The 21,927-nt window shown below is 40.1% G+C and overlaps 1 protein-coding gene across 4 annotated transcripts in view; it reads left to right on the top strand.

The window, feature by feature from the left end:
• Positions 1-21,927, top strand: part of arhgef3 (Rho guanine nucleotide exchange factor (GEF) 3) — a 263,389-nt gene that overhangs the window by 135,838 nt on the left and 105,624 nt on the right. For 3 of the 4 annotated variants that reach the window (XM_072280419.1, XM_072280418.1, XM_072280422.1), the window contains one exon: positions 3,454-3,516. The exons of the other annotated variant lie outside the window; for it this stretch is intronic. In XM_072280419.1, coding sequence (XP_072136520.1) covers positions 3,454-3,516 — 63 coding nt within the window. The remainder of the gene's footprint in view (positions 1-3,453; positions 3,517-21,927) is intronic. 4 annotated transcript variants of the gene reach the window in all.

Raw genomic sequence — 21,927 nt, 5'->3', positions numbered from 1 at the left:
AGGAGGGAGACTGAAAGTCCGTCTGAGTCATGCCACAGCAACAACCAATGTCAGCAAGACCAAGGAGCTGATTATTGACTTCAGGAGGAGGAAACTGGTGGCCCATGAACCAGTCCTCATTGGGGGAATCAGAGGTGGAGAGGGTCAGCAACTCTAAATTCCTCAATGTTATCATTTCAGAGGACCTGTCATGGGCCCAGCTCATAAGTGCAATTATGAAGAAAGTATGGCAGCACCTCTACTTCCTTACAAGTTTAAGAAGATTTGATATGACATCTAAAACATTGACAAACTTCTATAGATGTGTGGTGAAGAGTATGTTGACTGGCTGCATCACAGCCTCGTATTGAAATGCCAATACCCTTGAACAGAAAATCCTAGGAAAATTAGTGGATATGGCCCAGTCCGTCACAGGTAAAGTGCTCCCCACCACTGAGCACACCTATACAGAGTGTTGTCACAGACAAGTAGAATCCATCATCAGGAACCCCCACCATCCAGGCCATGCTCTCTTCCCACTGCCACCATTAGAAAGAAGTTTAAGGAACCTCAGGATGCACACCACCAGCTTCAGGTACAGTTACTACCCCCCAACCATCAGGCTCTTGAACCAAAAGTGATAACTCACTTGCTCCATCACTGAATTGTTCCCACAGCCTTTCAAAGACTCTTCATCTCATGTTCTCAATATTTATTGATTAGTTATTTATTGTTTTCTATTGTTTGTTGTCTTTTTCACACTGGTTGTCCTCCCTGTTGAGTGTTGTCTTCCATTGATTCTATTACGGTAATAGGATTTATTGGATATCGCCACAGGAAAATGAATCTTGGGTGTGTATATGGTGACATAGATGTACTGTGATAATAAAGCTACTTTGAACTTTGCATTATTCCATATTCCAAAGGCTGTTTTGCTTCTTGTGTAGTTATAATTGCTCTCATCTCAATATGTGGAAAATATTTCCTTCGACTTAAAAAAGTGGAATAATTTAATTGGTTAGAGAACAAATAACGTCATAGAATACCCCAGCCTCTGGCCTCCTTAGCAGTCACAATGTTCACCATAGAGCAACTTATCTTCCAGATTTTCTCATGTTTATATCTTTCAGTGTTGTCGTGTTCCTGTGATAATATCTCAACCAGGGTAGTAACATTATTGCATTTAGATTAGAATGTTAATCTGGTTATTATTCATCAGCTTTATATTCATGGACAATTGCCAGGATTCCCAAGTAAAATGTACTTTGATGCACAAAGAAATGTTTCCCCATTGTATATTTACTGTGACATTTAGAATATTCTCTGGAAAGTTTGAGAAATATTAACTATTTATTTGTATCTCAACAATAAGATTTTGCTCTAATGTATCAAATGGATTTTAACACTGAAAGGAAAACATGCTACATATATTAACAGAGATGAAATTCAGAAATACTACGTTGGCCAAACTGGGAGAAAACTATCCACTAGGATGCATGAACAGCAACGGGCTGTAAAGAGGCATGACCAACGCTCCTTAGTCTCTACCCATGAAGATCGAGAGGGACAGAAGTTCAACTGGGCCTCAGTGAAAGTCATGGCGCCAGTGAATGCACGGCATGCAAGAGAATTCCTAGAAGCGAGGTCTCCCGCGAACAATTCTGTAAACAAACACGTAGACCTCAATCCTGTTTGTGAGTCAATGTGGGCAAAATTCCGGACCACAATGCATGAAATTCACCACCCAAGCAATCAGCGGTGAGATTTCCTCCCAACATCACAGCTGAGTTTCTGAAATGCTGACTGATCACACGATTAACGTGCATGAAGGCCAAGCATTTGGAGGATGCAGCACAATTAACAGCACACTGAAAATGTCTCGTGTATAGTGATGAAGCTTTTGCAAGTAAATTGCCAAGATCAGAGAACAACTTAACCCAATTTTTTAAAAATTGCATCAAATATACTATGAGAGCTGAATAGTGGCAATTATGCTATGCATTATTCAGATACATGCATTTATCAGAGAGAACAACCTATTTTATTTAATCAATTTACATAGAATTACATATAATATGCAGCAAAAATAATTTACCCAACACATCCTCGCAGGTTTTTACAGATTGTTAGGGTCTCCTTTCAGAAGACCAGTTAAGACATGTTCAGTTAATTTTAAATCTGAGAGATTTTTGATAACTCAAAATATTCAGGAATATGTGGAAAATGTGGGTATGGTAGTATTTGATATAGTGATATATATAGTGTTATCTGATATTTATTGCATAAGTCTTGACTATTTCTGTAACCTTATTAAATAACTTTTTGCAAGTTGGTTATGCATAACTTTGCTTTCTGGAATCAATTCTTACATTTTTTTTTGTGATATTTCCTGCTTCAGATGTTTGTTTATTTGAATCAGGTTCAAAGTACATTTATTATCAAAATATGTATACATTGTACAACCTGAGATTTGTCTCCATACAGGCAGCCACGAAACAAAGAAACCCAATAGAACCCATTTAAAAAAAAAGACCGTCAAACACCTAATGTACAGAGAGAGAGAAAAAAAAAACAAATCGTGCCAACAATAAAAGTAAGCAAATAGCATTCAGAATAAAAGTGAGTCCACAGACACGAAGCCAGGAGCAGGCCACAGCCTCAGCCTCGGTTCGATGCAGAGCCGAGTATACGTTGCGGAGCTGTGAGAAGAACTGCCCAACCCTTGCCTCTGGTCAATGAAAAAGCAGCTGGAGGAATTTTACAAGTATATTAAGTATTATACTATATTGCATTCGGGTGACTATTTCCATTATTTAAACACTAGGCCTGAATTGGGAATACATTACCTTCTCTTTGTATGGAAAAGGAGATGGTTTAAAATGCAATAATGCTGGTGTAATGGAATATACTACATAACTTTCATTGCAATGAATGCCGGATATCTTTGGTACAGTGATTGAGAGATAATGCAGGTACACTTCTGCGGTATCACTTTTGTAGGCATTTGCTGTGGCCGAGTTACAGAAGAATAAAACTTTTGGTATCCCAAGACTGTGCATTCAATCCCCCAATCTGGAAGCTGGAGCAAGTAATTTAATGATTGCTCGGTCTGGGACCAGAAGAGTATATGGGGAGCAGCCTTCTTCCATGTCAGATGTATGCAAATTCTCTCTCTGGTGACGTTTATCATTCTTGCATTTTCTGATCATTCATGCTTATGCCACATTGCTGTATGCAAAATAAACTCTAGCAGTTTTCTGTGTACCATCTGTGATTACACTTTAAAGGAATATCACTGACTCTGGAAAAACCTTCGAGTGGTCCAAGGTCCAGAAAAGATGCCATATAAAACCTAAAAAGTTTATTAACTTGAAAGGTGAAAGTTGTCTCTTTTTCCAGCACATTGTTTTTGTTACAGTTCATTATACTTTCCATTTCTAACATGTCTGACATCATTCATTCTTTTTGTTGCAGAAGAAACGGAAACAGAGAAAAAGAGATGAAGATTCACTGAGCTTGTGTAGCCTCGATGGAAATGTAAGCAGTGTTTTAATTTTTTTATGTAGTTATCCAACTCTCTTTAGATTTTAATGGGAATGAAGAGCAAAAATATGTGAATGTACTTCCAGTCTATTGACTTCACATGGACAATGTCGTACCAAGTCTTGTTATTGCATTTTGTTTAAAAATTGTTAGTTGTACATGGAAATCAGTTACTGATAAACAATGATGAGGATTTTATTATTTAAAAGTTATCGTAAGTGAATTAATTGATTCCCTTTTTGAATGTGGCTACTTTCTCAATTGGTAGTTTATACATTTTTTTTCTTGCACAATTTGTTCTACTTGGAATTTTCTTTGTATTTTGAGGCATTTTTGATTCTTGCACCTTCTGAGCTGCTATTTTACTATGACTGGGAGAACAAAGTGTGAATTTTCAGGAAACGTGCTGAATAGGAAATGGTTCTATAGACAGGACCTCAGCGTAATGCAGACAGGTCGACCTAGATTCTTCATTCTTAGTAACTACGGTAACATTTACTACAGATGGGTAAACATGTCATTGAAAGGAAAGCTAAGCTGCACTTGTAGCAAGATGTCTGAATGATGCTGGATGCATCCTTTGATAGTAAGTTAGTATAAGTTGAGACTATGGAGCAACAATTCATTTTTATAGAACCAAATAAACAGAGATGATTCTTGTCAGGCAGTTCCTTGGGATTACATTTTAGAGTCTCTATGAGGCATATGTTGGATCTGCAGACCCTGCCACAGATGATTAAAGATTTGCTCTATTCATCACACGTACATCAAAACATACCATGAATTGCGATATCCGCATCGTATCATCAGATCAATGAGAATTGTGCTGGGCTTGCCACGCTGCCGGTACCAACTTAGCATGCCCACAACTCACTAACCACACGTTTTCCGAATGTGGAAGAAACCGGAGCACCCAGTGGAGACTGATGTGGTCATGAGGAAAATGTGCAGATTCCTTACGGACAGCGGTGGGAATGGAATCCTGACCTTACTGCTGGTGATGTAACAGTGTTACACTAACCGCTGCATTACAATGCTGCCTCTGGTATGGATGAAGCAGGGAATGCACACTTGGACAGGTAGATGTACGCAATGGGATGTGGTGCACTTCTGCTGTTTTTGCCAGGCTTCCACATGTTCCCAGCAAAAAGACCAGACGTTTATGCAGCCATACTAAATTGTCCTTTTGCTTTTGGACAGATATGTGTGAGGGATTCATTTTTTTTCCCCAAGGAGCATAAAAGAACATCCATGAATAGTTCGGTCAGGATACTAACAGTGCTTTGCTCATCCTGACATTGAATTTCAATGATTTTTCAGAGACAGGTGGAATGATTGTTTTCTGGTGCTTTGAGGTGCCTACAGTAAGCTGTCCACTCTCCAAATCTTATGGGAAGCAGGGATATCTGCTGCCCAGTTGACCCTGAGCGTAGTGCTAAGTTTGAGGGCATGATCCTCAAGTGCACTTTTATCGAGATAGCCGAAGGCAGTGGTGAACGTCATCACCAATGTCAGCCTCCAGAGGTGGCTCTCAATGGATGGGGAGAGTGCACTTTTATCCGGGATCTCTTAGTGAGTACCTGTTGAATGCAGAAGGTTTTTGACAGTGGGTAAATGAAACTAGGAGTTTTTTTTACTTGTAGGCATTAAATGTCAAGTCTATTCTTCAGGGAATGAGCCGACAACTACTTAAAGTTGAGCCTCCGAGCGTTTACTGGGTAATGCAGCTGTCATTGAAGTAACCTTTGTTCTGTGATGGAGGTGACATAGTTCAACAATTTACAATTTGCCTGATAGATTAGCTGCAATCTAATAGCAGCCTTTTGGAGATAAGACATTGCACTCCAGCAAGCAAGACTGAAAAGTATTGGAGCAAAGCCACGGCTTTGTTTGACACCAATCTGCACTGGCATGTGTAGTGGGGTATCTTGCCTTAACCTCATGAAATGTTAAATTGGTTTAAATGGCTTCATGCATGCCATCATGGAATCAAGTTGATGGGAATGAATTTCTGTGTTCTGTCAAATGGAGAAAGGACACAAACACTTAAGGAAGATCAAGAGCAAATATGGATTGTTGTTGACAGTGCTCCCTGCATTTCTCTGAGCTAAAAAAAAAATGTCAATCGCGTCCAAATTGCCTCTGGATAAACAGAATTCGCTCTGAGATTTGTGGAGAAATTCAAAGAAGGACCCTTACGACGGCTGTCCCCTGTGAAGAGACTGGGAGAGACTCCGCTGTTGTTGTCCCCTTCTTCAATTATGATATCTTTGCATTCTGACACTATCCTTCTCTTCCCAGATGTGAGAGTTGAGATGAACTTGTGTCTCAAGTTACTGCCCATCAATTAGAACTTCAGCAGAGAATACCCTCTGCTTCAAAGGCCGTTGGTTTTGGATGTTATGCAGCTCTATCGATTCCTATTAGTTTGTGTTGATGGCAAGACTGAACTGAACAGTTTGCCCTGGGATGGAGTTGAGAACAGAGTCATGATTAACACATTCTTTGAAATGCACCCTGCACTGGAGCAAACTGTTTTCTGTCTCACAAAAGTGAGTCTTGAATGTTCATGCTTTGCAGAGTCTGGACAGTGCTGAAGAATCTGCATGTTATGGTTGTCAGGGAGCAATAATATGCCCTATAACTCTGTTGTGAAATCCATTTTATACAGACAGTGTATATATTTGGCTTACTGGCTAACTCCGCTAACAGCCACGTGACTCACTGGTGGAAAGGCCACCATTCATAAGCGATGTAAGTCTAGGTCCAGTATGATTTGGGGTTCAGCCAAACAGGAAAGTTGGGGTGTTCTGATTTTGAAACATTGATTGTAGCGAATGCTATGTAAATGCTACTCATACACAGTTATCGGTCGCCAAGAAATAACATGTCGTACACCAGCATAAATTATGAAGAGAGTATACTTAGCAATTTTTCAACTTTATCAAACAATTAACAGGAAAGTAAAAGAAAAATAAAAGGGCCCATTACAGTTAATCCAGTCCAATGTGCACATAAACGTTGGAATCATTTCTGAAGTAGTCGGGTGTTTCGCTGTGCTCAGCGCTGCACCTACTGTGTGTGTGAAAGACACCAGACACCCTTGAAGACCATCTTGAATGAACCGACTAACTCAGGAGTATTGGCACTTCCTCCTTGGCACCATTCATCTTCAAAAAGCACTTCTTACAGCACGGTCTCTCCTTCGGGCAGCATTCTGTATCTCCCTTTGTGCCCCTCTCCACAGCTCCCAAACCGGACCACTGTCCTTCGGAAACCTCATCCTGCCCAGCCTGCTCGAATGTTCCAGCGGGCAGAAAGTTATGACACCACATTCTCAAGTTGGATAACATGGCTCCTTATCTTTGGCCGAAGTCAAAACGCTCATTCTAGCAGGACACACTGCTTTTACAGAAAACTGCTGAAATGAAAGTAGCTCACAGCATAGCAGTAGAAATGTTACCCAGGGAATTCTGTATACATGTTGATCAAAGTCAGCTTACATTGATTCCTTCTCATTTTCCATTTGGAACACTCTCCAAGTCATGGTTATGGTGAAAACAGAATGGTCAAAGTGATTTATGTTGAAGTATTTGAATGTATGAATAATATTTGGCCCTTTGAACAACTGAACCATGTTTAAAAGCTAATTAGTGAAAGAATCCATGTGTTCTGAAAATCTGAATAACATTGTGAATTTCTTGCCCTTCATTTGCTGTAGAGGCATCCATGTTTCCAACATTGTGTCCTAGATGTGCACTCCGACAGGGCCTGCATAGAACATAATTTGCTAAAAACATTTGCAGAGCAGAAACGACCTGATACAAATGAATACCAATGCTGACTTGGAGCAGCTGCTGCTGCCATTTTGGAATTTCACATTAAAGTATTTTGTCTGAACTTTTATAATGCTGAATTGTGTGAGTGCCCTCCCATCAGTGAAGATTGGCTGACTGGCAGGGGGCAAAGAGAGGCAAAAGTAAAGGGGGGCTTTACATACTGTGTGTCTCTATTATCAAAATCGGACTTTGGACTTGGCGAATCTTCCCAAATGTTACTCCTTTCACGGAAGTTAAATATAGGTTACCACTTGATATATGTACGTAGTTTAATTTTAAATTATTAACGTTGGGTAAGTCCTAAACACATTTTGATTTGTTAAGTACAATGGATGAAGATGACATTCTACAGTAAGTAGCAGCTCAGCTGAAACACCTTACTTAATATGACTACTGCTCAGGTCTCATTATTGTATCCATGTGTCAAGAAAACCTGGACCGTGTCTTGTGTTGCCATTTCATTGTCTGGCTGGATGTTACTGGATGGTTGATCTTATATAGATTTTCAGAACTCTTGAAAGTAGGTACTTATAATATTATTTAATAAGTGTGGAGCGTGGCTAAGTGGTTAAGGCGTTGGACTAGTGATCTGAAGGTCGGGAGTTCAAACCCCAGCTGAGGCAGTGTGTTTTGTCCTTGAGCAAGGCACTTAACCACACATTGCTCCAGTCCACCCAGCTGAAAATGGGTACCAGCAAAATGCTGGGGGTTAACCTCACGATAGAGTGGCATCCTGTCTGGGGGGAGTCTCATACTCTCAGTCGCTTCACGTCACGGAAACTGGCATAAGCACCGGCCTGATGAACCTATAAGGCTCAGGACAGACTTTAACTAACAAATAATACTTGGTATGGTAATCTTCTTCTGCCCCGTAATACTCATGGATTTAATATCCTAGAGATTTGTTAGGCTAATATCTAAAAGAAGATTATTTAACCGGTGTGACAATGTGAGTGCGATGGTTACAACTTTTCAAGCGGGGGTTTCCTAGAGATGTGGGTGAAATGTTTCCTCTACTTTAAAGCAGCAGACCACTAAACTAAGGGGAAAATTTGGCTTTCAGAGGACCCACGTCCTACTCACCTCTCAGTTCTTGCACAATGGTGACCTATATTTGAATAGCATTTGATTTTATGTGGGTGTGATCTGTCTGTACTCATTTGAGGTCAAATCACATAAGAGTTTCATTATAATAATCAAGGCCGTTTCTGTTCCTTTTTGGAGGATGTCCATAAATATACCTCTGTAACACGCTATGTTTTTAGAATGTAACTTATTGGCTGTTATGGAAATGCTTTAAAATATTTAAGATCTTAAGAAATGTGAGCAGCAGGCAGCCAGAATCTTCCTAAACCTAATCCACCATTCAATAAGAATGAAAGAATAGGCTCACGGCTGATATGGTCTTTGATATCAGTTGCAATTTCCTGTCTGATCCCCATAACTTTGGTGCTGTTAGAGTCCAAAACTTATCAATATCAGCCTTGAAATTACTTACTGACTCTTCAGTCGTAGATCTATGAGATGAGAATTCCAATGATTTGCCACCTTCAAAAAGTGAGGTCCCACCTCTTCTTCCTTGGCCATTCACACCGAGATTGACCCATAGCTCTAGATCAGGGGTTCCCAACACTTTTTATGCCATGGACCAATGCTATCAAACAAAGGGTCCATGGAGCCCAGGTCGGGGACCCCTGCAGTAGATTCTTACTCTAGGGAGAACATCCTTGCAGTACCTACCCTATGGTAGATTCCAGCATTGGCAATCTGTTGTGTCGCAAAATACATTGAGAGTCTGAAGCAATGCAATCATCTCTCTTAATAACATTGTAATCATTTGCAAGAGCTGCATCAACTTTAACTAGGAAAGCAGGAAGCCAGCAACACACTTGGTTTTGTGATCCTGCATCATTTTCCATGCATATGATGACCACATTCCATCTGTCGCCACCTCTGACTTGAAATTGTCAGATTGCTCATCTCCCATGTTGCATTCCTACAGACGAGTATTGGGACGATCAGAACACTAATTCTGCTCCCGAGCCACTGTCTCCATTCTTGATCCTCATTCAGGGATTGTTGACCAATAGCATTGAACCTGGGTCACTGGCATTGTGTAGCAGGAGCGTTAATTGTCGTATCACTCTGCAGCCTACCAGTTTACATATATTGTAAATATGAACAAGAATCAAGCATCTTATAGAGCAGTAATATTGTAAAAATAAACATCAGGGATCAGAAACTCATTAAAAGCTATTGTATTAATTTACTGTTCCTCAAGGAGGAAAAATCACATTTACTAAGTTTCTTAAGCAATTAAGAAATTAACCAATTTCCCCCGGGATCAGTAAAGTCTGACTATGACTATGACTTAGGGTGGCATTGTAGCGCAGTGTTTTATATTGGTGGTGTACAGATTCAGGAATACTGATTTCAGATGCTGTCTGGGTGATTTTACACATTCTCCCTCTGACCATGATCATAAGATATAGGAGCAGACTTAGACCATCTGGCCCATGGAGTCTGCTCCACCATTTCATCACAGCTGATCCAATTTTCCTCTCAGCCCCAATCTCCTGTCTTCTCGCTGTATCCTTTCATCCCCTGACCAATCAAGAATCTGTCAATCTCTGCCTTAAATATACGTAAAGACTTGGTCTCCACAGCTGCCTGTGACAAAGAATTCCACAGATTCACCACCCTCTGGCTAAAGAAATTCCTCCTCATCTCCATTCTAAAAGGATGACCCTCTGGTCTTAGACTCTCCCACCATAGGAAACATCCCCTCCACATCCAGTCGGTCAAAGCCTTTCACCATTCTATAGGTTACAATGAGGTCACCCCTGATTCTTCTGAATTCCAGTGAATACGGGCCCAGAGCAGTCAGACGCTCTCGATATGACAAGCTATTCAATCCTAGAATCATTTTCATGAACCTTCTTTGAACCCTCTAAGCATGAGGGCTTCCTCTAGATGCTCCTGGCGTGCTGACGTGTTAATTGATTTTCACGGAGTACCCCACTGAAGGTGAGTGGCAGGAGAAGTGGGCAGGGTTCATGGATTTGTGAAAGAGAATACAGGGAAATTGATGGGCAGATGAGACTGAGGAGAATCCTCAGAGCTGGCACAGACTTGGTGGACTGAATGATTTTCCTTCTATATCATAAGAAAATCAGAGAGCAGATCTTAAGAAATTTCTTTAAGAGAAATTAAACTGGTGATAGAGTTCCTGCAACGGATGACTTTGTGGCCTGGAAACGTTCATTCAACAACGGAGAGGCATGAGATAAATCATTTTGAATTTCTCATTCTTGCTAATGGATAGAGAATATGATCAGGGAAGAGCAGATATTTTATTGCAAAGGCTCCGCAGAGGTATTTTATTATAGAGTGGCAGAAAGGTTCACTTCTAGCTCCACCTGTTTTTTTTCTAGTTGATCTAAGGATGCATTTGACCAACTCCCTGACAGATTTACAGGGACAGGTAGACCAAAATAAGGCAAATACAAAAACCTTAGTGGACTTCTCAGAAGTTCAAAAACATTTGGGTCCATTCAGCCTCAGGCCATGGAGCTAGCAGCCAAGATTAGAGCAGCATAAAAGCTTTTCTTTCTAGGTAGCACACCCAATGCAGCTTTCTACAAAATACCTGTGTTGGATTTATTGTGGCTTTCCATATAAATTGCCGTTTGAAAGAATTATCCCTCTTTTTATGATTGTAAGTACTGTTGCCAACACTTCACTGTCCACGAAAGGAATGTGCTAAGACACCTTTATCTACTGCCGTCCTTGTGGTGAGGGTATTCAAGTACTTTCACCCAGCAGTGGCAAGAGAGGGTATTGAAGATGATAACATTCTTGTACACTTTATTACAGGTGCCTGATAACATACCTGGTCAGGTGCAGCCCAGTTAACAGAGATCCTAACGGATATATTCAACATCTCTATGGAACAGTCCGCTGTTCTCCTTGACCTCCTACCATCAGCCAGGCAGTACCGTAGCATAAAGACAAGAACTGTGAGGATGGGAAACAGCTTCTTCTGCTAAGCCATAAGGCTCTTGAATTCATTACCACCAGCCAGGTCTCTCCATGAATGAAGCACCAATACAGTTATACTGTTTACTTTTTAACTTCTGTCATAAATGCACCTTATTATTTGTTCATTTATTTGCGGTACTATCACTTTATTTGCTGTGTGTGTGAGTTATATGTACTTGGTCCAGAGGAACATTGTTTCATTTGGCAGTATACATCTCCACAGTTAAGTGACAATCAACTGAATTTGAAATTGACTTCTAGGTGCTTCTTGTGGATAAGTCAACAATTTACAGTGTAGGGGAGTGTATAGTCATGCACTTTGGTTAAAGGAATTAAAGGCATAGACTATTTTCTAAACTGGGAGCAAATTCAAAACTCAGAGGAGCAAAGGGACTTGGGAGTCCTAGTGCAGGATTCCCTAAAGATTAATTTGCAAGCAGTAAGGAAGACAAATGCAATGTTAGCATTCATTTCCAAAGGACTAGAATATAAAGGCAAGGATGTAATGCTAAGACCTTAAAAGGTATTGGTCAGACCGTATTTGGAGTATTTGGGCCCCATTTCTAAGAAAGGATGTGCTGGTATTGGAGAGGGTCCACAAGTGGTTTACAAGAATGATCTTGAGGATGAAAGGGTTAATATTTGATAAACACAAGAAAACCAGAGAAACACACCCAAAATGCTGGAAACTCAGCAGCTCAGACAGCATCTATGGAGAGGAATGAACAATTGATGTCTCCGGACCAAGACCCTTCATAAAGACTGGAAATGAAAGGGGGAGAAAATTCTGGGCCCGTGCTCTTCCTTTTCAATCCTGATGAAGGTCTATGCCCAAAATGCTGACTGTGCATTCCTGTCCATGGGTTAACATATGGATGAGCCTGTACTGCTGAAGTTTAGAAGAATGGAGGGGGGGTGGGGGGGGGGCGGGGGAAATCTTGTTGAAACCTACTGAATATTGAAAGGCCTAGATAGAGTGGACGTGGAGAGAATGTTTCCAATAGTGGGAGAGTCTAGAACCAGCGAGCACAGCCTCAGAGTAGAAGGACGTCGCTTTTGAACAGGGATGAGGAGTTTCTTTTGCCAGATGGTGGTGAATCTGTGGAATTTACTGCTACAGACGGTTCTGGAGACCACGGCATTGGGCATATTTAAAGCAGGGGTTGATAGGTTCTTGATTAGCAAGGGTACCAAAGGTTATGCGGAGATTGCTGGAGAATGAGGTTGAGAGGGAAAATAAATCAGCCAGGATTGAATGACAGAATAGAACTGATAGGCTGAGAATTCTGCTCCTTTGTCTTATGGCTTTAAGATCTTTTTTAAAATTTTCAAGAATATGTCTAAATCTCTTTAGAAAATTACATTTCAGTCTGTTTCCTTCATCCTTTCAGACAATTCATTCCAGATCTTGACAATACACTGTGAAGGAAAAACATCTGATCTATATCTCCTTCTCAGTGGACCTTTTGCCAAGTAAGGAAAAGAGCTAACTAAATTTTAATTCCGAAAGATCAAAGTTAAATGTTATCAGTTCATTTAATCTCCATTACCACAACCACAATCACACCACAGTGCTTTAATAATGATACCATTCGTATGCCATAGGAGGACAAGTGACATCAGTGAGGGATTCTAAATTATGATTTTTGCACAAGCAGCAGATGCTGCTGGTTTTAGTTTGAGCCATCAGTGATGGTGCCTACCTTCGCATTCCTTCACACGCAGGCTCACTCTGTTTTCAACATGTATCTTTTGAAATTTATCCTGAACTTTTAAAAATGGGACCTTGACTCAAATCCTTTGAATATTAAATTTTACTATTTTTTCCATCCAGCTCCTTGTTTCTCAGTCAGTCGCACATTGATTCTAGACGGCAGACTTGACAAGATGTTGCATGCTTTCCTCCATGTGGCCCAAATGCGAAAAGTTTCATAACGATATTCTGAACTGAGGCCTGCTTTGAGTTCCAGCAGTCTGTATTCAGATGGAGATAGCATTCTAATTCAGAGCATTGTTGTTCTGCTTCTAGCAGCCTTTTTAATTGTCTCTTTTATTTGCAGAGGAGATAGTAGACTTGTAACAAATACAGTCACATCATCCTACACTCTGCACCATCTGTTGGTTCAGTGCCGCACATGTACCCGTAATGATTTTTTTTGGTCTTCTGGTTTTTATTAATTTCAAAAAAATTAAGATTTCTCTAACTTACTGATTAACTCCCAGGCTTCTGAGTCTTTTGTTACAGTCTGATTTAAGGCATTCAGAATTGATTTACTGAGCGTCCTCTCTCCTTCTGTCTCTCTTAACTCCTTTAAAACACCAATCACCGTCACCCTGAGCAACAAGAAATGAGCAGTACGTGCATTTTTGAATCTGTAATGATACTTGAATCAAAATAATAAATCACAGAAATCTAAGATACAAAATGTTAAATAAATTCTCAGTGTTTTGCAGCATATGGAATGACAAACAAAGCTGATGCTTCAGATCAGTTCCCACTTGTCAGAATTTACCCATATGCTATCAACAAAGTGGGAGGAATACCATTGTCACTCAGCATGTGATTAGCCTTATTTTGACCATGCACTGTGGACTGTCAAAATCCAATTAACACAATGTTGAGAAGGAATTACAGAGCAGGATACACTTGTGTGTACCCGCGAGAGTTGGCATTATTAATAGTGAGCTTGTATGTGCATCTGTTGCCCCTTGCTAGCAGTTTCAGACCATTTGTAACAACTACTTCAGGAAGATGCAGGAAAGAAGACCTAGTTCCATTAATGGAGCCATCCAAAACATTGAGAAAATCTCTAAATATGAAACTGGTTATAGCAGTGGATCAAATTACTCATTTTATCTTGTCCTCAAAATATGCCTTTGGCAATACTGCATCTCATTTCCAATGCAATTTATTCATCTGCAATTCATATCACTTGATGACTTCGGTAATTTTCAAAAATTTCTCTGCCCCCTCAGTATCAGAAGAATCCTAATGAGCGTAGATATCCTCTAGGCTCCATGGAAGTGGAGAAACAGTGCAGAAGGAATTTTCTTGTCATCCGTCCCTAGATGATCATTGACTGTTTCAACAATGACCTTCATTATAAGATCAGAAGTAGGGCATTTTACTGATGATTTGTTCAGTGTTATTTCATTCTAAACCAAAGTTATCCATGTGTAATTCTGCAAGACATGAACAATATTGTGGTCTGGACAACAGTGTCACTAATATTTGTTATCTGTCCTGACGAAGGGTCTCGGCCTGAAACATCGACTGTGCTTCTTCCTATGGATGCTGTCTGGCCTGCTGCGTTCACCAGCATTTTGTGTGTGTGTGTGTGTTGCTTGGACTTCCAGCATCTGCAGATTTCCTTGTGCTTGAGTTACTACTTTTGCTGAATTGAGCAGCAGTGAGAAAGTATTTGAATGAGTGCCTGAAGTAACATCATTTGTTTCCTTGTCTGAAACAAATCTGCAACTAAGTCACACTGTTTCATTTTGTCTGATTGTTGTGAAGTATTCTGGCTGGTAGAGCACTTAGCTCACTTGGCATGGCAGAAGTGACAATTCCTAGAAATCTTTTATTACCTTCTTCTACATAGGGCTCATACTTTATAAGGGAAATTAATAAAAAACTCAACTTTATTATTATCCTTTGTTTCCTTTGGGCAAGTTAATTTCTTTTCACAGTATGTGAAGCCAAATGTAAATTACATGTTCATGCTCACGTACAAAGTTCTAACTTAATGTAAAAACAAGTAAAATCTTATTTATTTGTGCCAATTGTGTTCTGACAAAGAATTATAAAAACACAAAATGCTGGAAGCACTCAACAGGCTAGGCAGTGTCTCATAATTTAGACACAAGACCATACAGGACAAAAGCAGGTTCACATCTCAAATTTGATTTTCCACAGAAATTCATTTTTATTTTATTTATGCACCAAAGGTAATCAGAACCTGTTCAAGCTATGGTGATTACATTCCAGTAACTAGATCACCTGACCCTCAGTAGTCAAACCACAGCTTATAGGTGAGGTTTGTCTTGGAGACCAAGCCCAAGGACATTGTTGATCATAACATTTGCGAGGATGGGCCTTACACTGAACATTCATAAGACTAAGCTCACAGTACCTTCTGATAATAAGGTTCATGAGGATCCTGAAGAATGTGAGCAACTTCTTGTATCTTGAGAGCTACCTCTCAAGACAGGCAAATATCGATGATGAAATATGCAGTGTATTTAATATTTCAGTAATATTTGAGTAACATTGCTAATATATTGTTTGATTAAGCATTCTGTGTTTACATAATACATTATGGGTTATCCGTAAGAAGTATGTGAATGGCATACGTTACTACACCACCACATCATGTGTGAGCACTTCACTAAAGAAAAAAGTAGGCAAAACATACTCTGGCTCCTGTGTTTTTCTTTCAATTAGTTTTTGGAGTTACAAAAGATCAGTGACAATGACGAAATTTTAAAATGAACTCGGGATGAATATCTACCTGTTGAAGTGCCTCACATTTTCCCTCGGAAGGGGAGGGAGATGTTTGAGTTTATTAAAAAAAGGCAGAAAAGGGGCGAAATTAAGAAGCCATGAGTGCATTGCTTCAATAAACTGAACATTTCACAAAATGAGTTTGAACAACACTTCAACGATAATGAACTGAAGCCTGCAGATATCCAGCTAAGAAAAGATAACTCCTGTGGGAATGACATTCGTAACAGTGAAATACAACAACCAACAAGGCACATGGGGCTTGTATGTGGTAAAAACAAGAATGATTAGCTGAGACAACTACAACTTAATCGGAGATCCATCCACCATTTGCATGCCACATCCCCAGCAACAGAGTAAACTGAAAGTGAATTAAGTAAGGTACTGAATGATGCCAGAAGAGTGCTCAGGGATGGCACTGGAAAACTCAAACATAGCAAGGGCAAAATAATTCTAAACGAAAATGCCACACCTATGTTTTACAAGGTCTGTTGGTTCCTTATACCATCCGTGATAAAGTAGCCAGCGAGCTAGATCACAGGGAGGCTGAAGGAATTCTTTCCAAGGTTGAGTGGAGCCCATGGGCAATGCCAGTGGTCCTAGTAGCCAAGAAGGATGGGATCCATGGTGATCTTAAGGTAATCATCAACATAGTACTGAAAGTAGATCAATACGCTCTACCCAGGGTGGAGGATATCTGTAAACCCGTCTGGAGGGAAATGCTTTGGCAAAGTTGACTTAGCTGAGGCCTACCTGCAGATGGAGATTATGAAGAGTCCAGCATGTTTCTCACCACAAACACTCACAAAGAGTTTTATTGCTATAAAAGGCTTATTTTTGGAGTAGCAGCTGCACCTACACTCTGGCGGAAAGCTATGGACCAGGTGTTGCAAGACTGCCCAGGGCCTCAGTGTTAACCGGATGACATCATTGTTATAGTGAGGGTGACAAGGAACATCTCCAAAATTTCAAGAAACTGTTAAAAAGATTAGAAGATTATGGGCTCAGAGCACGATGCAACAAATGTGAGTTCTTAAAACCAAGCATCACTTACTGAGGTCACACCATCGACGTACTGGTTTTTCACAAGTGTGCTGAGAAAACTCAAGCAGTGGTGGATACTCCAAGGCCAAAGGACTTGTGGTCCTTTTCAGGATTTTAGAATTTGTCAAGGTACCTGCCAAACATGGCTACTGTGCTCCACTCCTTGAATTCATTACTACAGATTGGGAAGAGACTGCATTGGACAAAGCAGTATGAGGTGGCTTTCCAAAAGGCAGAGGAAATGGTGATGTCAGACACTGTACTCACACATTATAATCCGTATTGTCCAGTGAAGCTTGCCTGTAAGGCCTTGCCTTATAGTATAGGTGCAGTCAAGTCAATGTTATGAGTGATGGAAGGAAATTAAGCACAGACTGACAGAGGGGCTTTGAGTCTGGTTTGGGTTCTAAAATATTTCAGCTAGTACTTGTATGGAAGAGAGTTTACCCTCATTACTGATCATCACCAACTAGTCTATTTTCAATCCACGGAAGGGTGTTCCACTAACAGCAGCAGCCCAATGCCGAAATGGGCTCTGTTTCTTGGAGGATACAATTACAAGATCAAATTCAAGAGGACAAATATTCATAGCAATGCTAATGGATTGTCCTTTTACCCTTGGAAAAGGAAATACCTGAAAAAATTTACAAAAGGGGACACTCCTTTATGTTTTCTCACCAATGCAAACCGAAAATCTCCACATTACGGCAGGGATGATCCAAAAGGAAACCAGAAAACCACCTTAAATACGTAAATACGGTGAATGAAAAAAAACTATTTTTTGAAGATCCACATCCAAGACCTGGCAAAAAAAAGCTCACCGTCTAGCGGGCAACAATGATCACTGTGCTCCTTTTTCTTTTGAAAGTCTGACTCCTTAGAGTAGGTAATTTAAGTAACTAAAGTAATTACCACCAACACACTTTCACTGCAAAATCCCCTGAATTCACCGAGGTGATAAATAAAGCAATATCTGTATTCTCTCCCAGGCCAATGCTCCCAGTCTGAGATCCTAGTTGCTCTTGTTCTGGCAAGTCGCATTTTTTTTTTTTTTTTTTTTTGCTTTCCCAAAACCTGGCTCCCAAAATTGACACTTTATTCCCAGCTCTGTGTGGTAGGCAATTAGCAGGCAGACAGAGGAAAGAAAATTCACGAATGTGTTCAAAGGAAAAAAGGCAAAACATCTCCGTTGATTTTGAGGAATCACTATCTGGTTTGGAGAATATTGAGGTCATTAATTGGTAGCCCACAAAACCTGGCATAATTAGCAGAACAACAGGAATTCTGCAGATGCTGGAAATTCAAGCAACACACATCAAAGTTGCTGGTGAACGCAGCAGGCCAGGCAGCATCTCTAGGAAGGGGTACAGTCGACGTTTCAGGCCGAGTCCCTTCGTCAGGACTAACTGAAGGAAGAGTGAGTAAGAAATTTGAAAATTGGAGGGGGAGGGGGAGATCCATAATGATAGGAGGAGACAGGAGGGGGAGGGATAAAGCCAAGAGCTGGACAGGTGATTGGCAAAAGGGATACGAGAGGATCATGGGACAGGAGGTCCGGGAAGAAAGACGGGGGGGGGGTGGGGGGAACCTAGAAGATGGTATATACCCCTTGCCCATCCTCTGGGTTCCCTCCCCCCCTTGTCTTTCTTCCCGGACCTCCTGTCCCATGATCCTCTCGTATCCCTTTTGCCAATCACCTGTCCAGCTCTTGGCTCCATCCCTCCCCCTCCTGTCTTCTCCTATCATTTTGGATCTCCCCCTCCCCCTCCAACTTTCAAATTTCTTACTCACTCTTTCTTCAGTTAGTCCTGACGAAGGGTCTCAGCCTGAAACGTCAACTGTACCTCTTCCTAGAGATGATAATTAGCAGAAGGAGTACACCATCTCAAAACCACCCATGCAGTCAGCTTCCTTTTGTCTGACTTGTGGTCGAGTCTGCATTTGGCCTCATTACCCACCCAACGGAGACAAAACCCGGTATAGGAGCAAGTTATCCTTGAACTGGAGGAATGCCTTAAAATGAGAAGTAATTCCCCAAACTAGGGTGGGTAGTTTTTTGAGGATTCCGTATCGTAATCAAGGGGCACAATAGTTCCACAAGACAATCGGGTATCTGTAAGCTATTTGCATGTAAAGTATCATGAAAATGTTTCACTATTTTGTATAAGCCATAAACAATTAGGCCTTAATTGTAGTTTAGCAAGCTCTTGGGTCCTTAAAAAATATTTGCATCTGGACGGTAATCCCTCAGTGTAAATACTTTGAAGTGCATTGAATTTTAGAGATTTCTCTTTTCAACCTTATGATAGCTCAACTACCTTGATCTCATATGTACGCTCCAATATTTATACTGTCTACGAGTCTGTAAAATATTTAAAGTATCAGTTGAATGTTGAGTTATTTTATGATTTTGCTGTCTGAGGTAATTATTCAATGTGATTGGCTCCAGCGGGCTTGACACATCGGTATTCCTGAACCCCAGCTCTGAGAGCAAACAACATCAGTAAGGGGTAAGTCCACATTATAGATTGCTAGTTCATTGAGATTGCTTTGCCACTGGCCACAAAAATCAGAATCGAAATCAGATTTAATATCACAGGCATATGTGGTGAAGTGTGTTGTTTTGCGGCAGTGGTACATAAATACTATAAATTACAATACTAAATATTTATACGTACCTCAGATTTCTGAACCAACAGTTAACTGACCCTTGAATTCTACCTCGCTATTTTTAGCCCTCGTTTTGCACTACTTATTTCATTAAGACTAAATACATAAATAAATCTAATTAAATAAAATAATTACTGCAAAATAGGAATCCAAAAATAGTGAGGTAGTGTTCATGGCTTGGTTCATTGACTGTTCAGAAATTTATTGGCAGAGGAAAAGAAGCTGTTCCTAAAACATTGAGTGTGGGTCTTTAGGCTCCTGTACCCCCTCTGTGATGTGAAATAATTTGTGCTGTGTGGGGTGTGTGTATGAGAGAACACTGAGATTAGTGATGAATTGAAGGAAATTTTAGATGGTGTTACACCGGTTACGTTATCATTCTACCAGTGCATTTAGGTGTTTGCAAAGTCATGTTTTTTTTCTAAACAATGTCGTGCAGTGTCATTGTATAATTCTATACATAGTACTTACAATTCTCCATTCTGAGCTCTTTCTTAAAAAAAACATTGTTCAGCACTAATGTTGCTCCCACAAATTAGTGCTGAAACAGACTTGTTGTATCAAAAACAGAAGATTCATTCAGACAGGAATTGTGTAATTTCCTCCTTAACACAGGGATCTGAGATTTTCCGCCATCAATCACGAGGCTACAGTATACCCTTACTATTATAGCTCCTCTGGAGACTAGAGTAATTGGTGATCCTGTAGTGGTAGCCTTCTGTACCCTTACAGTTGTAAAGGCCACTGAAAAACCTTAGGCAGACACAAAATCTCAAATTCTTATTTTCATTTTCATACTGTTGATTTATTTCAATGTAATTTTTTTTGCATGGGGATTAAAATTTGAGAATTTGAGATTTTTCACAATCAATCCATAATCTGCAAAATGTTGCTTTTGTGCTTCAACTATCCAATTTCCCTTAACCTACGTACATCTGAAAGGACTTTTTGACGTGACTAGCGATTCAACAGTAAGGAAGAAATGTTAAGGAACAAAACCAGCAAGCACACAATGCTGACATGAGGTGAACAATGAGTGAAAAGTTTAGGTGCTTCTCAGACAGATTTGCCTGTATTCTGGGGCCAGAATTGATCCCAGGAGTACGTGTTGGACACTACCTCTTTAAGTGGATTTCCAGCAGATTTCAGTGGCAGGCTTAAAGTTCCCGTTGTCTGAAAGCAATTTTATCAGGTTATTTCAAAGGGACACTAATCATTTCAAAATTTCCTGTGGCACTGTGCAGAGATGTGGTGCTTTTTGACACTGAAAAAGATCGGAGGTGAGCGATTTAAAAGGGGATATCTGGGCAATAACTTCATCTGTGATTCAATTTGGAATGAGCTGCCAGAATTAGTTATTGAGGTGGGCACATAATCAACATTTAAAAGCTATCTATGTAAGTACATGAAGGTTTAGAAGGTTACGGGTCAAATGCAAGTAGATGGGACTAGCTTGCTGGGCACCACATTTGGTATGGCCCAATGGGGTCAAAGAGCCTGTTTCCATACAGTATGATTCTATATCAGTTACCTAGTGATGCCATACTTAACTCTGGTAGATTGATTACTTTATCTGTTTACATCAGTAAGTTTTTATTCTTGTAATTGCATTTATTTATTTATTAATATTATTGTAAATAGAGACTATTCAGTATATGCAGAAGGCTGCTAAAAGCCTAAAAGTGAACAGCATTACACCTTGGGTTCCAATATTACTGTTTCATACTCCAAATTGATTTCAGGCAAAAACCAACCAGTCCCAAGAATCCCTTCAGACTATCAGTCAAAAGTGAATAATAAAACCCTACCTAGCTGGAGCACTCAGTAAAAACAATATACATCATTTCAAAAGTAATTATTTCGGACTATTATTATTAATATATATAGAAGAAGAGATGGTAATCAATGGAAATTGCTTGGCTTAGAAAAAGAAAATTTGTGGTGTTTATACTGGGAATACACAGCAAATCAGGCAGCATATGTGGAGAGAAAAAACTAATTAACATATCAAATCAGATAAAAGAAAACTACTTTTATACGTTCTACCAATGCTCCTTAACCTTTGGAATATTTCCAACACCACACGGCCTAATGAAGGGTCTCGTCCTGAAATGTCAGCCGTTTACTGATCTGCTGAGTTCCTGTGGCATTTTGAGTGTGTTGATTTGGATTTCCAACATCTGCAGATGATCTCATTTGTAACATTGCACATGTTTCCACTGCTTATATTTTCTTGTCTCAGTGTGCCTTTCTCCACATTTATCCAAATTTTGGGCTATTCCTGATTTCAGCATAGTCACAATGTTG

This window comes from Mobula birostris, chromosome 16, assembly GCF_030028105.1.
Source record: "Mobula birostris isolate sMobBir1 chromosome 16, sMobBir1.hap1, whole genome shotgun sequence".
NCBI classification, from domain to species: domain Eukaryota; kingdom Metazoa; phylum Chordata; class Chondrichthyes; order Myliobatiformes; family Myliobatidae; genus Mobula; species Mobula birostris.
The sequence above is the reverse complement of the archived record's forward strand: the minus strand, read 5'-3'. Positions and strand labels throughout refer to the sequence as shown.